Here is a 21,701-nt window from a genome sequence, read left to right on the forward strand (position 1 = left end):
GATATTCTCCTATGTTCCTGTTGCTTACAGTAAGTAGTAAAAATTTTACGGATCCGACTGGTTTTCGACTAGTCCATCTTGTAATGGGAGAGTCTCAGGGTCTTTATATCCAAAAATATTTCCTGATCGACAGTTGCTCAGTCTAAAAAAGCCTTCTGATTTGAAGGAACCCCATTGGTCTGCTAAGGACCAATGGGGCTCCTTGGAGCCCAAATTCAAAGATGCTTAGAGAGCTCTGAGCTATATAGCTCAGAGCTCTGTCGGGTCTGTGCAGGACGCTAAGTCCCGCCGGCTCCCGCTGCCCTCCCCGCCTCTCCCACATGTCACCCACATGTGGGTGACAGATGTGGGCGGGGTGGACAGCGGGAGCCGGCGTGGACTTAGCGTCCTGCAAGGACGCGTAAGTGTATGCGGCGGCTGAGCGGCGAGTGACGTCGGGTGCGGCGTAGTTACAATGTAACAAAGTTGTTACATTGTAATAACTTTGTTACATTGTAACTGATAGAACATTTCCGAGGCTATTGCGAGGGATCATTTATTTAAAGGGACAGGTAAGTATTAATGGTTAATTAAGAATATTAAAGGACTTTTTTCGTGGTTATGTTTTTTGTTCAATTAAAATACTTTTTCTAAGTGTGTGTTTATTTACTTTTAACTCTTAAAGGAAATGGGTAAGGGGTACAAGTACCTCTATACTCATTTTTCCTAGGAGGGGGGTGGGCATCTGGGGGACCCCTTTTTAAAGGGGACTTCCAGATGCCACCATGAACCCCCCCCCCCCCAGGAAATCGCGGCCTCCACCTCCACCGCCCATTGGAGGTGGAGAAGAGCCCCTTGTCCTTGGATTGGACAAGGGCTCGGAGAGGGAGGGGAAAGCTTGGCTGCCCCTTCCGAGACCCCCCAATCCATGGACCATGCGGGCTGGTATAGTTAGGGTGCGGAGCCCCACGCGGCCGGTGCTCCGCATTCTGGCTATACCAGCCTGCATGGGGGACAAGGGGTTAAAGAGGTCTGGGAGGGGGGACCCCACGTCGTTTTTTTTTTATATTTCCCACACTCAGAACGAAGTAAGTAAAACTCTTCCCACTTGGTGGAATCTATGAAAATAATACACTATTGTTACCTATGCAAAAAAAACTGACATTTTCCGCATTTGAAAGACATTTTTCCCCTTGAAACTTAAAAATCGATTTTCTCAAAAACTATAAGGTCTTTTTGAAAAAAAAAATTTCCTCTTATTCCCACTGATCCCCTTAACCACTTCGCCATATCTGGACGCATATATCCATCCAGATAGGCAGTGGTGCTGCAGCCGTGTGGTGCGCGCGATCGGGCGCGCGCCCGCGCGCGCTCCCGCTGCCCCCCCGATCAGTGAATGGGAATATAATTCCCATTCACCGATCTAAGTCCCCGGCAGAAATACCGACGCTTTCTCATCAGAGAGCGTGGTATTTCTACCCCCACGAAACTTCTTCTCTTCATTTTAGTTCCTAGATGCGACATTGTTCGCATCCAGGAATTTTTTGAATGTGGCCATCTTGTGGCCAAATAGTAAAGTGCACCCACATACCTGTATTGAATAAAAAATACATTATATTACATCTAAAATTGGCTATTTACCTCCCAAACTAAAATTACCCAAATACATTTTTGTATTAAAAATAAATAAAAAAAATTACAATTAAAAAAAATAAAAAACTACATAAATAGTTACCTAAGGGTCTGAACTTTTTAAATATACATGTCAAGAGAGTATCTTATTAATTTTTTTAAAATTATAAGCTTGTAAATAGTGAAAAAATGCACCTTTATTTCTAAATAAAATATCGGCGCCATAAATTGTGATAGGGACGTAATTTAAATGGTGTAATAAGCGGGACAAATGGGCACATAAAATGCATGGGTTTTAATTACTGTAGCATATATTAATTTTAAACTATAATGGCCAAAAACTGAAAAATAATAATTTTTTCCATTTCTATCTTAATCTTCCTGTTAAAATGTATTTACAGTAAAGTGGCTCTTAGTAAAATGTACTACCTAAAGAAAGCCTAATTAGTGGCGGAAAAAACGAGATATAGATCAATTAATTTTGATAAGTAGCGATAAAGTTATTAGCGAATGAATGGGAGGTGAACATTGCTCGGATGCATAAGATTTTCGAAGCTGTAGGCTGAAGTGGTTAATATACCCTGGGAATTTGGTGTTCCTAAACTTTAATCAGGCTTTGCTATTAATCGTTAAAGTCGGCGGGTTTTTAAATGTATACATTTTTCCTTTGAAACTTTAAAATCGATTTTCTGAAAAACTATAAGGTCTTTTTGAAAAAAAAAATTTCCTCTTATTCCTTCTGATCTCCTTAATATATTCTCCAAATTTGAGGCTCTTAGCATTTAAGAGGGCTTTGCTATTAACTCTTAAAGTCGGCGGCTTTTTTATATTATACGGGAGCGTTATGGTTTAACGCGAAATTACGGTATGGTTTAACGCGAAATTACGGTATGAACGAAACGCGAAACTACGCGTTGAAAATTATGCTTACGGTATTTTCAATTACGATTTTAATGGCAAATACGCTACCATAATTTTGGCTCAACTCTAGTCCTTCCCCCTTCACTTCTGGCCGGCGCACAGCGCGAGGCTCAGAAGCTGCTGTCCCCTCTGCGCTGCGTGTGCGCTCCATTTCACCGAGCGTCACATGCTAATTATGTGACGCTCGATGTAATGGAGCGCACACGCAGCGCAGAGGGGACAGCAGCTCCTGAGCCTCGTGCTGTGCGCCGGCCAGAAGTGAAGGGGAAAGTACATACTGCGCACACAGGGCGCAGTATGTCCGGGGCAGAGGTCAAGCAAGTCGCCGCACACCGGAGTGTATGGAGTGTGAACGGCAGCAGACGGAGGGGGGTGGGAGAAACAGTAGGTATGTGTGCATTACACCCTATACAGTGCTGCACTCATTTTAACCACAAACGTTCAGTTGTGGTATCCTTTAAAGGAGTTCTGTTAGGGGTTTCTGAGGAGGAAAACAGACACTTACCTTGGGCGTCTATCAGCCCCCTGCAGCGGTAATGTCCCACGGCGGCGTCCTCCCATCTGCCGTTCTCCGCCGCCGGCCCCGGTCTAGCGTGGCATGGGATCCAACTGCGGCTGCGCTACAGTGGCCGCGCACCCGTTCGCTTCCGCCTACGTCATCGGAAGCTTACTGCGCAAGCGCAGTACAAGGCTCCGTTGTACTGCGCCTACGCAGTAAGCCTCAGATGACGCGAACGGAGGCGCGGCAAGGCGCATTATTTGTCTGTGTGACAGACGAATAATAGCCCGGTGCCGGCTGCGGGGAACGGCGGATGGGAGCAGGACGGCGTGGGACATTATCACTGCAGGGGGCTGATAGAAGCCCCAGGTAAGTGGCAGTTTTTCTCCTCAGGAACCCCCACAGAACCCCTTTAAGGATTGCTTTTGCAAAGAATAAAGGAGAATAAAGGAGAAAGTGAGAATATCCTGTGACAAGATGGACTAGTGTAAAACCTGTCAGATTTTTACTTCATACTAAATGTGACAGTGTCATGGAGAGAAAAGTAATTCATAGTGCATTTTACTCTGGGAGAAATGTATTTTTAAAAGTATGTGTATATGTATATTTCAATTTTTTGTGACAGTGGTCCTTTAAGTCCTCTGGAATATGATGATTGTGCAGGGAAGAATTCCATACGGCAGAGACAGTAAGCTGTGGACAGCAGTCTGTGAAAACTGAGTATTTGGGCAGATGAAAGCAGTTTGTTTTCCACATAAAGTAAAAGCAGCTGGATTGAAGGGTGAGGTCACTGTCATCCCTACTGAAATATTCACTCCACTCGCTGGAAGCTCAGGAGGCCTGGCCAAGCCTCTCCATTTGGGCAGACCACACCACCGCAGGCAGAGGGATGCATTCTGTGTAGACTGTGAGGATCGAGATTTCTCTTCACTAGTGGGAAGAGAGCTGGGGAGGACTGGAAGAGGAATGACTAACGGAGAGACAAGCTTGTAGCTCTGTGCCCATGAATTTATACTTTCCCAGAGTGCCAGCACTGAATTTCTGAATTAGCGTATAGCACGTGGGCAAAACACATGTCCCATGTCTATATGCCGGTAGTTACGTGGGGAACATGTGTGGAAATATAGTAGTGCGGACACTGAGGGGACAGGGGACAGGTAAAGAATGGGCACATAAAACGTTTGGAGGGACAGCTGCCGGGGGTCTATGTTGCTTTCGTCATTCATGTTTATCGAACGCCGTTACTGCCACGCACTGAATCAACCACGCTGACCCGAGATTTCCCAGCATGCCTAATCAATACATTCCACCAATCTCAGCCTCAATTTGGTCTTACTGTTGATCGGGCATACTCTTGGCGGCACCGATTTTACCCAATTCAAACATAATTAACAAATTGGATAGTCACTCAACTTGACAGGAGTTCGCTTCGCTCGGACAACTTTTTATTCTAACTCTATGTCCACTTGGATAGTGGAGATTGCACATCAGCACACAGGCAGCTCACTGGGGTTGAAAAGGTTAATGCTGCTGATGGGCATTATGGGGTTAATGTACGACCTGCATGACTTTGCACATGCTCAGTAGCATTTGTATGCTATTCTGTCGGGTATGCTAAAATGTTGGAACACCTGGCCAGGATTTAGGTTATATTTCTCCCAAATCTCCCACTCGCAGTATAGACAGCGGGATGTAGTACCCCCCCCCCCATATGTGCCCCTGCACGCTGTAGGCAGCCAGAGCTTCCCCACCTTGTAAATGCCTAATTATCCTTTTTTCTCCGATATATATATATATATATATATATATATATATATATATATATATATATATATATATTATAGTTATTTGCAGTGAATGTGCTGATTATTTTACAATTACATTGACATTTTTGTGCATTTGGAAGTAGCTGAGTTCATTTGTAGCGCGCATAGTTTCTGCACCTGCTAGGATAGCATTTATAGGCCGCAGCTATACCTGCATGGGAAGGTAATCGCACTGTGGTCACCTGTCACTCAGCGGTGACACGCCCAGCACATGACGTCACAGCCTCCCGAGGATCTGCTCCTCGCAGACTCAGCCGTGGTGGCAGCAGAGAGGGACGGACGTGTTTGTAGATGGCAGCTTCCCCAGCCCCGCACATTGCTCCTTCCACCAACGAGTCAGGGACAGAGAGCGGCTGATCCAACAGTAATCACACCCGGAGCTCCCCCTGGTGGCTGGTAGCGGGAATGGCAGGATGGAGCCATTACTGTGAGTAAAATTTACCATAATAGACCTGACCAGGGCAGTCACTACTCTAGAATGGATAGACGGCAGCTACCCAGTCCCGTACATCCACTGCCTCTACAGACTGTCACTAGAAGTAAGAAAGCGGCTGTCCCAACTGTATTCAGACCCGGTGCTCCCCCTTGTGGCTGTATTCCCCCCTCCCAGTATAGGCAACTAGATGTAGTCATTTCCCCACCTTATAAATGCAGCAGTGCAAAAGTGCCCTAATGATTATCCTTTCCTCTCGGTCCTATAAATTGTGTCTGTTTTTTATAGTGTTTACAGTGAAGGTGTTTATCAGTCTAATCACACACTTCTGCTTTGTGCTGCAGCAGCATTTTACAATTAAATTATAAACAGCTGTATTTTGGTGCATTTGGAAGTAGCTTGTTTTATTTGCAGCACACAGTATTAAAGTTAAGAATTTCTAGTTTGTACAGCCCCCAAAAAATGGAACAAGGTGGTGGCTGTAGGACATGTGTGACAGTGCTACCCTGGAGAGCACAGTGTTATGTCCCATCTGTGGACAGAAAATACCATCTGACAAAGACAAATAACATTTATATTGCGCTTTTCTCCTTGCGGACTCAAAGCGCCAGAGCAGAGCAGCAGCCAGTAGGGCGCGCTCTATTGGCAGTAGCAGTGTAAGGGAGACTTGCCAAAGGTCTCCTACTGAATTAGTGCTGGCAGGCAGAGCCGAGATTCGAACCCTGGTCTCCTGTTTCAGAGGCAGAGCCCTTAACCATTACACCATCAGCCATCTGCTGACAGTAAAGCCCATCTTGATGAATGCTTGAATGAAAACACTAGTGGGGTGATGCCTGAGAGGTACCTTTCCTCCCATTATGCTGAAGGGTAGATGAGTCAGCATCTCATAAGAAGGCCTTGGGCTTAAACTAGTACTGTAAGGGGAAACAAATTAAACATTTAACTTACCTGGGGCTTCTACTGTCCCCCCACCCCGCCGCAGACATCCTGTGCCCCCGGCAGGACAAAATGATCTTCCGGTCTCCCACAAGTGGCTCACATCCAGATTTTGCAACTTTGATGTCGCAAACTACCGTGTCCTTGCGCCTGCAGAATCTGGGAACTTCCTGCTCAGTACGGTACTGCGCCTGTACAGGAAACTCCCGGTGACATCAGCAGGAGTGAGGATATGAACGGCCAGGGCCACGCAGGCACAGTAATTTGCGACATTAAAGTCGCAAAATCCAGAACTGAGTGCAGTGGGAGGCCAGAGGATAGTTTTGTCCCGGCGCAGCAACAGGACATGGGGGGGGGGGGGGTAGGAGTAGCAGCCCCAAGTAAGTTGTTTTTGTTTTTTTTACCCTTTCAGTACTTCTTTAAAGGGTTACTTAAAGGAAACATCAGGCAATAGTAAAAGAATAAGACAGATCTACTTATCTGGGGCTTCCTCCAGCCCCCTGAAGCCTGTGTGTCCCCTGCTGCAGCTCCGCTCTGGCCACTGCGTGTGTGCGCTTCCGCTTGCGATCACGGTCCCATCACCATGCAGGTGCCCAAAGTGCCTGCTTTTGTGACTTGCTTCCAGTACAGGGCTCTTTTCCACAGACAGCTGAACTGCTCGTTTGTCGGGCACTTCAGCGTCCCGTCTACCACCCAGGACTGCCATTTGGGGCTGTCTGCTGCCTATGCCGAGCATTAGTATGCACCCGGCTGGTGGACAGTAGCAGCTGACAGGCGGTGAATTCACCACCTGTCAGACGCTCTGGAGAAGAGGTCTTAAAGTGAACCAGAGGTGAGAGCGATATGGAGGCTGCCATATTTATTTCCCTGATCCTCTGCCTCTTAATACATTTAGCCATCGACCCTGAACAAGCATGCAGCAGATCATGTGTTTCTGACATTATTGTCAGATCTGAGAAGATTAGCTACATGCTTGTTTCTGCTGTTGTTCAGACACTACTGCAGCTAAATAGATCAGCAGAGCTGCCGGGCAACTAGTATTGTTTAAAAGGAAATCTATAGGAAGCCTCCATATCACTCTCACCTCGGGTTCACTTTAAAGGGAACCTAAGCTGAGAAGGATGGGGATTTTTCCTTTTAAAATAATACCAGTTGCCGGTCTCTCCTGCTGATCCTGTGTCTCTAATACTTTCATTTTAATCACAAGAGGTCAGCGCTCACAGCTAGTTAATACACAACTCCTATGTACATAATATTAAGCTCTCATGCAAAAGCAGCTCTATAATAGTGAACACCAGTTCGCCTCCCCTATATATATTAAACAGTCCACATAAGAGGTAGCGCTCACAGTAATATCACCAAAATTTCACATTATATTAAAACCACATTATCGAATACATAATATCATGCAGTTGGTAAGAGTCTCTGTATTGTGGATTGTCTCCACCACGGGGACTAGACAGATGATAAGACCAAGCCTGTGTCTCTTCACAACTCTAAGGGACCTCCACCAGCACCCTTTGTGTGTCACTCACCGCAATTATGAGACCAACAAATGGTCTATATGCGCTTTGGGACAGTTCCCTGGTCGTCCCCTACCTCTCAGGCAGATATAACCTCTGTTTTCCTCCTCAGATTCGAAGTATGTGCTCTGTTCGTATCCATATACCTCAATGGAAGAGACTCCACATAGCGTGATAACGTTTACAAATATTTATTTATAAAAATCAGATGCACTCACATGTCCGTAAAAGATTCTGCGCTCAGAGTAATTTATAAACGGGCTCTCCCCCGTATGCTGGCCGAACTGGCAGGCTCCAGGACCCTCCTGTCTCAATGGACCTCCGTCGCGCGCTCGGTGGCCGTAGGACGCCGTTCCCGTCTCGCCTCCAGATACCGCTCAGCGTGCGTTTCCCACTTCTGCATCAAGCTCCGCCCGATCGATTTTGTCACTCAGTGACTCATCAGGGCCCCTCCGCGCGACGGAGGTCCATAGAGACAGGAGGGTCCTGGAGCCTGCCAGTTCGGCCAGCATACGGGGGAGAGCCCGTTTATAAATTACTCTGAGCGCAGAATCTTTTACGGACATGTGAGTGCATCTGATTTTTATAAATAAATATTTTTAAACGTTATCACGCTATGTGGAGTCTCTTCCATTGAGGTATATGGATACAAACAGAGCACATACTTCGAATCTGAGGAGGAAAACAGAGGTTCTAATACTTTCAGCCACAGCCTCTCAACAAGCATGCAGATCAGGTGCTCTGACTGAAGTCAGACTGGATTAACTGCATGCTTGTTTCAGGTGTGTGTGATTCAGCCACTACTGCACCTAAATAGATCAGCGGGGCTGCCATGAAACTGGTATTTTTTAAAAGGAAAAATTCATATCCCTCTCAGTTTAGGTTCCCTTTAAGGCAGCCACTAATACAATTTGCTGAGCAATCGTTTACAAATAATTCTTTATAAGAACGATCTGAAATGATCGTTGGAACCACCAATGGACTATCAGTGAGGGTCACACTGTAGTCACTTCCTGTGTGAGTCAGCCACTTACATACCTGATATTTAACTCTTTCAGGCTGAGAAAGAAAAAAAAAGGAACACAGCATAGTTGTTTGTGTGCTAGGCACAGGCACTGTACATACACATGTTTATCTTATCATGTCACATGTCAGTTTAGGTATCCTTTAAAAAGAAAAAAACACTGCTCAGGTTCCTTCTAATGCATATTTGTTTTATATCAGAGGTGAGCCTCTCTAGCAAAAAGATGGACTGAATCTTGCGGACAAGAAAAGTCCGAGGAGGTGGGGGTGATATCCAGCTTGCAGTGAGCAGAGCCTGGGCTGCATTGCATACTTGGGCTATAAAGGTGCAGTTGGGCTTATTACAACCTGGTACTGGCTTGTGAAAGAGGGCCACAAGAGGATCTTTAGTAGGGGCCGTATCTAGGACACTAGAGATTAGCTGGAAACACTCATCCAGCTAATCCAACACTTATCTGAATGCACTAACTACTGGGCACAACCACCAGCAGTGTACTTTTGCCTCTGAATTGTTCAAGTGGACCTGAACTCAGAACGTCCTCTCTGCTCTGAAAGATATGCAACAGCATAATGACCTTTAAAGAAAAACATTTCTTTGTTACAGCTGATACATACATACAGGGTGCATTTCTCTGTGTTTCCCTTCTGTGCTTAGCAAGAGTTGGGGTCCACTTTAACCACTTCACACCCATCCCCAGGCGTGTTAACATGGGAGTGTGCAGCTTCCTCCCCCCCCCCCCCCCCCCCGTGGTACGCGTGTACATCAGTAAGGGCCCTTTTCCACAGGCAGCTGAACTGTGCGCTCGGCGAGCAGTTACCAGGCAGCGGCAAGCAGTTACCAAGCAATGGCAAGCAGTTGTGAGACAGACTTTTCACTGCCTATCAACTGCTTGTGGAAAAGGGCCCTCAATGTTTAGTTCAGCAAAATGGATGTTTGACATCAAGAAGTACAAATACAACATTGTATAAATATGGTGAAGGGAAGAGCATGTAGAAATCCAGGCACCAGCCAGCAGGATATGCTGCAAACAACACCTTTTATTCCATCCCCAAGATCCCTGACAGAGTATTGTAGAGGCCTAACAGCCGTTTCACAGACAAAACTGCTTCTTCAGAGGCAGCTTGTTGCCTCTGAAGAAGCAGTTTTGTCTGTGAAACGGCTGTTAGGCCTCTACAATACTCTGTCAGGGATCTTGGGGATGGAAATAAAGGTGTTGTTTGCAGCATATCCTGCTGGCTGGTGCCCGGATTTCTACATGCTCTTCCCTTCACCATAATTATAACTCTATTGATCTGGTGGCACAGCCTTCAAGCCTTGCTACCCCCTTGGAGCTGCCGATCAGGGCATCTAGTGCCACCCTTTGTACCTCTTTTTCCCATTGCAACATTGTATAAAGTAGGACATTTTAAAACATCCATTTTTCAGGAAGTGATTAAATACATATTTCACGGTTTGATTCAACTAGGGCATCATTTCACCATTGCCAGCTAGTTACTGAATGCCATTTAAATAATTATTTAAGGTAAACCTGAGATGGGGCAGGAGAAAAAAATTATACATACATATGGCTTCCTCCAGCTTCCTCCAGGCTGATCGCTCCCTCGCTGTCCTCATCCACCACCTGGATAATCTGTAATTGGCCCTGTAAAGTCCTACAGGGCATACCGTGTATGCGGCCCGGCCAGGGCATGTACCCGTCGCTGGAAGCGGCGCACGCCACTCCTGGCGACGAGAGAGCAAGCACGAACTGCGCCGACTGGAGGATTTTCCAGGGCCAATTGCGGACGATCCAGGTGGCGGCAAGGGAGCGATCAGCCTGGAGGGGCTGGAGAAAACCCCAGGTATGTATATATTCTTTTTCTTTACAGTCTCGGGTACACTTTAAATCTCAGCGACATAAAAGATGCTGGCACTATATAAATCCAAACAGTAATAATAATATGCTTTTGTAATTGTTACCTTTCCTTTATTTATACTTACTGTATTACTGAATTTACCTGTATTTTCTTTGATGTGAATGTACACTATTTTATTACACTTGCCATTTACACCTTTATTGTAGCTATTGTATTTGGTATTGTACACTGGACCCCACAAGGTACCTTACACTCCCAATGGCTGATCACTGTCTAAACACAGGAAAGATGTGCCAGTGGTATGAGGCTCGCTGGAAACCCAAAACTCATGATCATTTAGGCTACGTTCACCGGAAACCTAGTGTTCCCTGTAAAAGCAGAAAGGCAGCAGAATGGAAAAGTTGTTATCTGTGCGTTGCGTCGGCGTATTGGATAGCACTCTCGTCTTGCAGCGATGGGTCCCCCGGTTACAATCTCAGCCAGGGCAGTATCTGCACAGAGTTTGTATGGTCTTCCCATGTCTGCGTGGGTTTCCTCCAAGCACTCACATTTCTTCCCACATCCCAAAAACATACAGATAAGTTAACTGGCTTCCCCTTAAATTGGCCCTAGACCATAATGAACATATGACTGGTAGTGAGTGCCTTTGGGGGACAGTTAGTGGCACGACTATGTACTCTGTAAAGTGCTTCAGAAGATGTTGGCACTATATAAATACATTAGATGAAAAGTATGCTTCACTGTCATTAATGCACAGATTCTGTGGTAAGGCACTGCATGTTTCCCTGAGGAAGCACGTAGGGAAGAGCTTGTGGCAGCACACGGAAGTTCAGATGTCTGCCGTCCTGATACTTTTATGAGATATGCACATTTTTTATGGATTAAATGTGAGTGCACTACTGTTATTTGATTTGATAAAACATCATTACGCTATGGGAGCATCTGCTTATTGTTTTCAAAGCCAAAAAGCATAAGGATTCGCTGATAACAAACAGTTCGGTTGATGCGAAGAATCCATCCAGGGAAATTGGACACTAAGGCCTGGTGCACACCAAAAACCGCTAGCAGATCCGCAAAATGCTAGCAGATTTTGAAACGCTTTTTGTTATTTTTCTGCAGCGTTTTACCTAGCATTTTGCGGTTTTGGGAAGCGTTTTTGGTGTAGTAGATTTCAGATATTGTTAGAGTAAAGCTGTTACTGAACAGCTTCTGTAACAAAAACGCCTGCAAAACCGCTCTGAACTGCCGTTTTTCAGAGCGGTTTTACGTTTTTCCTATACTTAACATTGAGGCAGAAACGGATCCACAATCCAAAAAATGCCTCACCCCGGGAGTATGCGTTTCAGCAAAACGCCTCCCGCTCTGGTGTGAACACCCCCATTGAGATACATTGACCAAGCGTATCCGCAGCCGCAAGCGGCTGCAGAAACGCAGAAAAAGCTGCTCGGTGTGCACCAGCCCTAATGCTATATTTTCTGGTCTGTGAAGGGTCGGCCTGGCAGTCTGGTGAGCACATTGCATGTGCATGCAGGTGGCGGATATAAGTTGCATGTTTCTTGCACGAGTGGTCACTAGTGGGGTGTTGGTGAATACTATACTGTACTACTGGAAATACTGCACTATTATATGAACTTCTTGTCTTTATTTTTTAGGGAGATTTTGCCTTTATTTTCAGGAACACTGGATATACAGAAAAATCAGAGTGTGTGGAAATAAGAAGATTGAGGGCTCGTTTCCACTGTTGCGACGCGATTTCGCCGGCATTCCGACGCTTGTAAAAACACATGCGGCTGCGTTTCCGCAGGGCTGTGAGCAAGACTGCATACAGAAGGTTCAGCAGCAGCTTTTAATTGTCATCTGCTGACATGCCGGGTGTAGGGAGATAGGTGAGCCACTAATTAAGCAGCATGCATGGCGGGATTTAAGCGCGTTTGCAGGGAGTAGATTCGGTGGCTTTTAATTGTCTGCCTCTCTAAAACGGACATACCAGGGTTCACAGACAGCTGAGTGGCAAATGTAGCAACTTGCAAGCATTGTGCACACACGCTGCTACATTCGCCGCTCAGCTGTCCGTGCACCCCGTCTGTCAGCTTTAGAGAGGCAGCGAGCAGACAAAAGCCACCGAATCTTTTCCCTGCAAACGCTCCTACATCCCGCCATGCATGCTGCTTAATTAGCGGCTCACCTATCTCCCTTCACCCGGCATGTCAGCAGATGACAATTAAAAGCCGCTGCTGAACCTTCTCCATGCAGTCTCGTTCACAGCCCTCCGTGCACAATGCTACATCTCACTTCACTGGGCATGTCTATCAGGCAGCGAGATGGGTGTGATCGTGGGACAGAGGCTAGAGAGGCTCTAAGTATTTCCACAGGGCTGGGAACCACTACAAAGAGGGAAGGGGGGAGACAGGCCAGGGATCGCTATACAGAAGGGAGGGCTATCGCTACAGAAAGGGGGAAGAAGGGAGGAGGGGGATTGCCACACAGACAAGGGTAAAAGGCAGGGGGGGGAATCAATACAAAGATGAGAGGGGGTATGGATCATGTAAGGGGGAAGAATGTGGGGGGGGGGGTGCACCTATACCTGCGCATAAACTATTCTCAGGACATATACCTGCGCCTAAACTATTCTGGGGACATGTACCTGTGCATAAACTATACTTCTACTCGAGTTGGCTTATACTCACCATTGGCATGCGGATCCCTCGTTGTGTATCTCTGAACCTCTTATAAGTGACCTGTTCCCCGGCGATCAGAGTTAATGTCGCCAGGGTCATGCATCGTCATCAACATCTGGCGGCAAATTTTTTTTTTCTTACTGAATTCAATACAATAACCTGCAGGGGACTCTGAAGACGATGGGCACCGTGCAGTGGGCGACAAAGGACAGGTCATGTATAAATGCACACGCGTGAGGGGGGGTACATTTGTACATAGGGGGCAGCAGTGCACAGAGCCAATTACCAAGAGATTTTAATCTGAAATTGATCAGGAAACGGCCTGCGGTGTATGGACAGCCGACAGATCTCTCTCTAATCAGATTCGATTAGACCGAGATCTGTCTCTTGGTCGAATCTGCCTATCATTGCTAGATTTTGGGGAATAATTTTAAAATTTAGTTTTGATTTTATTTTGTGTTTTGAGCTTTCCTTATACTCAAAATGTGTACTAGACCTTTGACATATTTTGGTAAGTTACAGGAAAAAAGGTTATGAAAATTGATTGAACCACTTTTTGCACAAAAATCCTGGGGAAATTGGAACGCCAGGGAGGTTAGTATTAATAAACCTGTCACTACTCAAATCTATGATGTGGGCACTTTATTTTAGTAACGGGTCGGCCCGTATTTCTTAAGAGGCAAAATAGGCATCGGGCCCTAGCGGCCCTTCGGGGAGGGGGGGGGTGCCTAACTGCCTGCTGGTTTTTTATTTTTTATAGATGACCTTCCTGGTTGGAAGCCGGGAGGTGGCGGTAGGTAGCCAGGCGGGGCTGCAGCAGCGATACAGTGGTGGCTAGGCGCTGAGCAGAGCGTGAATGAGAGACTCACGCTGCGGGGTCCATTCACCTTGAGAGACGCAAGACCCAACACTCTGGATGAGCTTAAGGCCACTATTGAAGCATCCTGGGCCTCCATAACACCTGAGCAGTGCCACAGGCTGATTGCCTCCATGCCACGCCGCATTGAAGCAGTCATTTCTGCAAAAGGATTCCCGACCAAGTATTGAGTGCATAACTGAACATAATTATTTGAAGGTTGACTTTTTTTGTTTTAAAAACACTTTTCTTTTATTGGTCGGATGAAATATGCTAATTTTTTGAGATAGGAAATTTGGGTTTTCATGAGCTGTATGCCAAAATCATCAATAAGAAAAACAATAAAAGGCTTGAGCTACTTCAGTTGTGTGTAATGAATCTAAAATATATGAAAGTCTAATGTTTATCAGTACATTACAGAAAATAATGAACTTTATCACAATATGCTAATTTTTTTTAGAAGATCCTGTATGTAGCCAGGTCTATGGGTGTCCCAAGTATATGTAACCAGGTCTGTAGGTGTCCCCAGAATAGTTAGCCAGGTGTTCCCCGGCAGGAGGGGCGAGCTCAGTAAAGGGAGAGCGGTAGGTACAGCAGTGTGAAAGGGGGGACATCTCCCCCCCCCCCCCCCTTCCCTCACCTTTGGGCTCCCCCTTCCTCGGTCTACCCTCTAGAAAGTTTTGGGGTGGCTGGCAGCGGGCGGGACTTACCTTGCCTCCTTCCAAGGCGAAGCAGTAGTGATGTCCGGTACATGAGTCATTTGAGCCTGTTCTTTCCTGTGATCCGACTCATCCACTGAACCGAATCAGTTCAGTGGATGAGAACTGATTTGGCTCAGTGGATGAGTCGGATCATTAAACTCACAGGAAAGAACAGGCTCAAATAACTCATGAACCGGACGTCACTATGCAGCGCTTGGAGCGAGGCAGAGGTAAGTCCTGCCCGCTGCCAGTCACCCCAAAACTTTAGTTCTAGAGGGTAGAGCGAGGAAGGGGGAGCCCAAAGGTGAGGCAAGGGGGGGGGGGGGGGAGATGTCCCCCCTTTCCCACTGTGCCCACTGCTCCCTCTTCTCTGCGCTCTCTCCCTCCGCACCCAAAAAGGAGGACATCTGGCTGTCCATCCTGGCCTTGCGCCGGACGGAGGACAAGCAGTCCAAAAACCGGACTGTCCGGCCTAAATCCGGACGGATGGCCACCCTAATACTGGGACACCTACCTATGCCTAACTACCTATACTGGGACACCTACCTATGCCTAACTGCCTATACTGGGACACCTACCTATGCCTAACTACCTATACTGGGACACCTACCTTTGCCTAACTACCTATACTGGGACACCTACCTATGCCTAACTACCTATACTGTGAAACCTACCTATGCCTAACTACCTATACTGGGGCACCTACCTATGCCTAACTACCTATACTGGGACACCTACCTTTGCCTAACTACCTATACTGCGACACCTACCTATGCCTAACTACCTATACTGTGAAACCTACCTATGCCTAACTACCTATACTGGGGCACCTACCTATGCCTAACTACCTATACTGGGACACCTACCTATGCCTAACTACCTATACTGCGACACCTACCTATGCTTAACTACCTATACTGGGGAACCTACCTACCTATACTGGGACACCTACCTATGCCTAACTTCATATACTGGGACGCCTACCTATGCCTAACTTCCTATACTGGGCGCCAACCTTTGCCTAACTTCCTAAACTGGGACGCCTACCTTTGCCTAACTACCTATACTGGGATACCTACCTTTGCCTAACTACCTATACTGGGACACCTACCTATGCCTAACTACCTATACTGAGACACCTAACTATACTGGGGAACCAACCTGTGCCTAGCTACATATACTGGGGCACCTACCTATGCCTAACTACCTATACTGGGACACCTAACTATGCCTAACTACCTATACTGGGACACCTACCTATGCTAACTGCCTAAACTGGGACACCTACCTATGCCTAACTTCCTATACTGGGACACCTACCTATGCCTAACTTCCTATACTGGGACACCTACCTATGCCTAGCTTACTATACTGGGACACCTACCTATGCCTAGCTTCCTATACTGGGACACCTACCTATGCCTAACTACCTATACTGGGGAACCTACCTACCTATACTGGGACACCTACCTATGCCTAACTTCATATACTGGGACGCCTACCTTTGCCTAACTTCCTATACTGGGACACCTATCTTTGCCTAACTTCCTATACTGGGATGCCTACCTTTGCCTAACTTCCTATACTGGGATGCCTACCTTTGCCTAACTACCTATACTGGGACACCTACCTTTGCCTAACTACCTATACTGGGACACCTACCTATGCCTAACTACCTATATTGGGACACCTACCTACCTATACTGGGACACCTACCTATGCCTAACTGCCTAAACTGGGACACCTACCTATGCCTAACTACCTATACTGGGACACCTACATATGCCTAGCTTCCTATACTGGGACATCTACCTATGCCTGACTACCTATACTGGGACACCTACCTATGCCTAACTACCTATACTGGGGAACCTACCTACCTATACTGGGACACCTACCTATGCCTAACTTCATATACTGGGACGCCTACCTATGCCTAACTTCCTATACTGGGGCGCCTACCTTTGCCTAACTTCCTATACTGGGACGCCTACCTTTGCCTAACTACCTATACTGAGACACCTAACTATACTGGGGAACCAACCTGTGCCTAGCTACATATTCTGGGGCACCTACCTATGCCTAACTACCTATACTGGGTAACCTACCTATGCCTAACTACCTATACTGGGACACCTACCTATGCCTAACTACCTATACTGGGACACCTACCTATGCCTAACTACCTATACTGCGACACCGACCTATGCCTAACTACCTATACTGGGGAACCTACCTACCTATACTGGGACACCTACCTATGCCTAACTTCATATACTGGGACGCCTACCTATGCCTAACTCCCTATACTGGGACGCCTACCTTTGCCTAACTTCCTATACTGGGACACCTACCTATGCCTAACTGCCTAAACTGGGACACCTACCTATGCCTAACTACCTATACTGGGACACCTACATATGCCTAGCTTCCTATACTGGGACATCTACCTATGCCTGACTACCTATACTGGGACACCTACCTATGCCTAACTACCTATACTGGGGAACCTACCTACCTATACTGGGACACCTACCTATGCCTAACTTCATATACTGGGACGCCTACCTATGCCTAACTTCCTATACTGGGGCGCCTACCTTTGCCTAACTTCCTATACTGGGACGCCTACCTTTGCCTAACTACCTATACTGAGACACCTAACTATACTGGGGAACCAACCTGTGCCTAGCTACATATTCTGGGGCACCTACCTATGCCTAACTACCTATACTGGGTAACCTACCTATGCCTAACTACCTATACTGGGACAACTACCTATGCCTAACTACCTATACTGGGACACCTACCTATGCCTAACTACCTATACTGCGACACCGACCTATGCCTAACTACCTATACTGGGGAACCTACCTACCTATACTGGGACACCTACCGATGCCTAACTTCATATACTGGGACGCCTACCTTTGCCTAACTTCCTATACTGGGACGCCTACATTTGCCTAACTTCCTATACTGGGACGCCTACCTTTGCCTAACTACCTATACTGGGACACCTACCTTTGCCTAACTACCTATACTGGGACACCTACCTATGCCTAACTACCTATACTGAGACACCTAACTATACTGGGGAACCAACCTGTGCCTAGCTACATATACTGGGGCACCTACCTATGCCTAACTACCTATACTGGGACACCTACCTATGCCTAACTACCTATACTGGGACACCTACCTATGAATATCTACCTAAACTGGGACACCTACCTATGAATATCTACCTATACTGGGACACCTACCTATGCCTAGTTAACTACTGGGGCACTTACCTATGCCTAGCTAACTACTGGGGCACCTACCTATGCTTAACTACCGATACTGGGACACCTACCTATGCCTAGCTAACTACTGGGGCACCTACCTACCTATACTGGGACACCTACCTATGTCTGACTACCTATACTGGACACCTACCTATGCCTAGCTGCCTATACTCGGGCAACTACTCATGCCTAGCTACCTATATTGGTTGCCTACTTATGCTTAGCTACCTATACTGGGGCACCTACCTATGCCTACCTACCTATACTGTGGAGCACCAACGCCTGTCTAACTATACTGTGGGCCACGTATGCCTTTCTACCTAGGCTAGGGAGAACAGAGGGGGCACAGGGGGACAAAAGTGTCACATTGTGTGTATTTTGTGGGAACGCTGCTGCATTATGTTTGTCGTGGGAACGCTGCACATTATTAGTATTTCGGGGTTAAAGCTAATGGGATCTAAACTAAAAAAAAAAGAAACCAGATACTTACCTAAGGAGAGGGAAGGCTCTGGGTCCTAATGAGCCTTCCTCTCCTCTCCCGCTGCTCTCGTTCAGGCGGCAGCTCCTTTGTTCAAATCCCCCACCGCAGGGGACTTCGGAAGGTCTTCGTGAACCTAGTCCTCCCAAAGACAGGCGGCTCCATATTGCGAGCGCGTGAGAGAGGGCACTTGTGCGTGCGCAGTATGGAGTGTCCCATTTTCAGCAGCACTCGGGCTCCCGAAGACTTTCCGAAATCCCCTTCATCTGGCGGAAGGAGCGGTATTTGACTAATTTAGTCAAATACTGCTCCCGGGACAGCACTGCACCGCGGGTATCGGGAGAGGAGAGGGAAGGTTCATTAGGACCCAGGGTCTTCCCTCCCTTAGATAAGTATCTGGCTTTTTATTTTAGCCCCGGTTCCCATTCACTTTAACATTATTATTATGTATTTATATTGTACTGCCATCTTCAGCAGTACTTCATAGAGTACATAGTCATGTCACTGTCTTCAGAGAAGCTCACAATCTAATCCTACCATAGTCATATGTCTTACCATATTATTATTATGTATTTATATAGCAGTGACATCTTCTGCAGCACATTACAGAGTAAACGTCATGCCACTGATTGTCCTCAGAGGAGCTCACAATCTAACCCTACCACAGTCATAGTCGAATGTCCTACCATATTATTACGTATTTAGGAGGACACAGGAGAAGTGCACTGTTTGCGTATATCTCCAGCAGCGCTGGAGCAATACGTAGAGGGCGCACTTCTCCTGTGTAGACTGGAGCTGACTGACGTAAGTGACGGGACCCGGTTACCAAAGCTGCGGGCAGCAGAGGATGGCGGCGTGGGAGCGATCCGAGCGGATGGGGCTGGAGCAAGCTCCAGGTATGTATAACGCTTTTTATTTATTTGAGCTCTGAGTCCCTTTTAAAGGGGAACTGAAGTAAGAGGTTTACGGAGGCTGCCATATTTATTTCCTTTTAATCAATACCAGTTTCCTGGCAGCCCTGCTGGTCTATTTCTCTGCAGTAGTATCTGAATAACACCAGAAACAAGCATGCAGCTAGTCTTGTCAGATCTGACATTAATGTCAGAAACACCTGATCTGCTGCATGCTTGTTCAGGTGCTATGGCTAATAGTGTTAGAGGCAGAGGATCAGCAGGAGGGCCTGGCAACTGGCATTGCTTAGATGGAAATAAATATGGCAGCCTCCATATCCCTCTCACTGCAGTTGTCCTTTAAGGACCCCTATCCACAGGCGGCTGAACAGTGTGCTCAGTGAGCAGTTACCAAGCAGCAGTGAGCACTTATCAGGCAGCAGCAACCAGTTGTGAGAGTTTGACAGTCTTTTTGCTGCCTATCAACTGCTCTAGGAAAAGGGCCCTTTTCACACGAGCAGTTAATAGGCAGTGAAAAGACTGTCAAACTCTCACAACTGCTTGCTGCTGCCTGGTAAGTGCTCACTGAGGGCTGGTGCACACCGAGCGGCTTTTTGGGCGTTTTCAGATCCGCTTGCGGCTGCGGATCTGCTTGGTCAATGTATCTCAATGGGGTGGTGCACACCAGAGCGGCAGGCGTTTTGCAGAAACGAAAAATGCCTGGGTGAGGCATTTTTTGGATTTCGGATGCGTTTCTGCCTCAATGTTAAGTATAGGAAAAATGCAAACCGCTCTGAAAAACGGCACTTCAGAGCGGTTTTGCAGGCGTTTTTGTTACAGAAGCTGTCCAGTAACAGCTTTACTGTAACAATATATGAAATCTACTATACTGAAAACCGCAGCAGCAATCCGCAAAACGCTAGCAAAACGCCTCATAAAAATAAAAAAAAGCGTTTAAAAATCTGCTAGCATTTTGCGGATCTGCTAGCGGGTTTTGGTGTGCACCAGCCCTGAGAGCGCATTTCAGCCACCTGTGTAAAAGGGCCCTTAATGTCATTTTAAAAAACATGAAGTGGAAGTTGCCTCTGAATCTTGTTTTAAAGCGGACCTGAACTCACAAACTTTCTCTCTGCTCTAAAAGATACGCAACAGCTTAGTCCGTCAGGAGAAAAGCGCGATATAAATGTTATTTGTCTTGTCTTGTCTAATAACCTTTAAAAAAAAACATTTCTTTGTTACAGCTGATAAAATCCTGCAAAAAAAAAAAATCTGCAGTGTATCTACTTCCTGCTTTCATGGAAGCAGACATATTGTTAACATCATGTGCTTTCAAATTTGCCTCTCTCATAATGTTCCTCTGATGGTGTGCATGTCACTCTGAATCGATTTTTGCATTCAGAGTATGGAGGCACAATATCGGTCAGGTTGCTTTGTGAAAGTGAATCACATAGGATATCCTTTGTACTGTGTGCGCTACTAGTCTATTGACTTTCGATCAACCACACTGAAGTTGATCTCCCAATAAAGGCGATTGCTTTGTTGACTGAATCAGAATCGCAAGATGTATGGCTACCTTATAGGTGGCCATACACTGGTCGATTTGCCATCAGATTCGACCAACAGATAGATCCCTCTCTGATCGAATCTGTTCAAAGAGGGATCGTATGGCCACCTTTACTGCAAACAGATTGTGAATCGATTTCAGCCTGAAACCGATCACAATCTGTGGAGCTGCCGCCCCCCCTGAATACATTACCTGTTCCGCCGGCGCGACTCCCCTGGTCCCCGGGCTCCGAACCATTCCTGCAGCTACTGAACTTCCTGTCCAGGGGAAGTTTAAACAGTTTAGGGCGCTCTACTGTTTAAACTTCCTGCCAGGACAGGAAGTTCTGTGTAGCTGCAGCGGTCCGGAACCCAGCACGGAAAGAAGATAGCGGGGACCAGGGGAGTCGCGCCGGCTGAACAGGTAATGTATACCCGCTGTATTGCATCGGTCATCGGGCATTCGAACGCTGCTATCGACACACTCCCGATCCGCCGGCGTTTGAGAAAAATCTTCCGCACGGACGGATTGACGGGAACGATCGATTTCGGACGGAAATCTATCGCTCTGTCAGCGGTGTGCGCGGCGATTTCACAGCCGATTCGATCACTGTGATCGAATCAGCTGTATATCGGT

General features: G+C 46.7%; 1 protein-coding gene across 4 annotated transcripts in view; it reads right to left on the bottom strand.

The window, feature by feature from the left end:
* MTMR11 (myotubularin related protein 11) overlaps nt 1-5,178 on the bottom strand; it is a 191,311-nt gene extending 186,133 nt beyond the window's left edge. For all 4 annotated transcript variants that reach the window (XM_068253201.1, XM_068253198.1, XM_068253202.1 and 1 more), the window contains exon 1: nt 5,009-5,178. In XM_068253201.1, coding sequence (XP_068109302.1) covers nt 5,009-5,014 — 6 coding nt within the window. In that variant the 5' untranslated portion in view covers nt 5,015-5,178. The remainder of the gene's footprint in view (nt 1-5,008) is intronic.
* Between the last annotated feature and the right edge of the window lie 16,523 nt (nt 5,179-21,701).

The sequence above is a fragment of the Hyperolius riggenbachi genome, chromosome 9, assembly GCF_040937935.1.
Source record: "Hyperolius riggenbachi isolate aHypRig1 chromosome 9, aHypRig1.pri, whole genome shotgun sequence".
NCBI classification, from domain to species: domain Eukaryota; kingdom Metazoa; phylum Chordata; class Amphibia; order Anura; family Hyperoliidae; genus Hyperolius; species Hyperolius riggenbachi.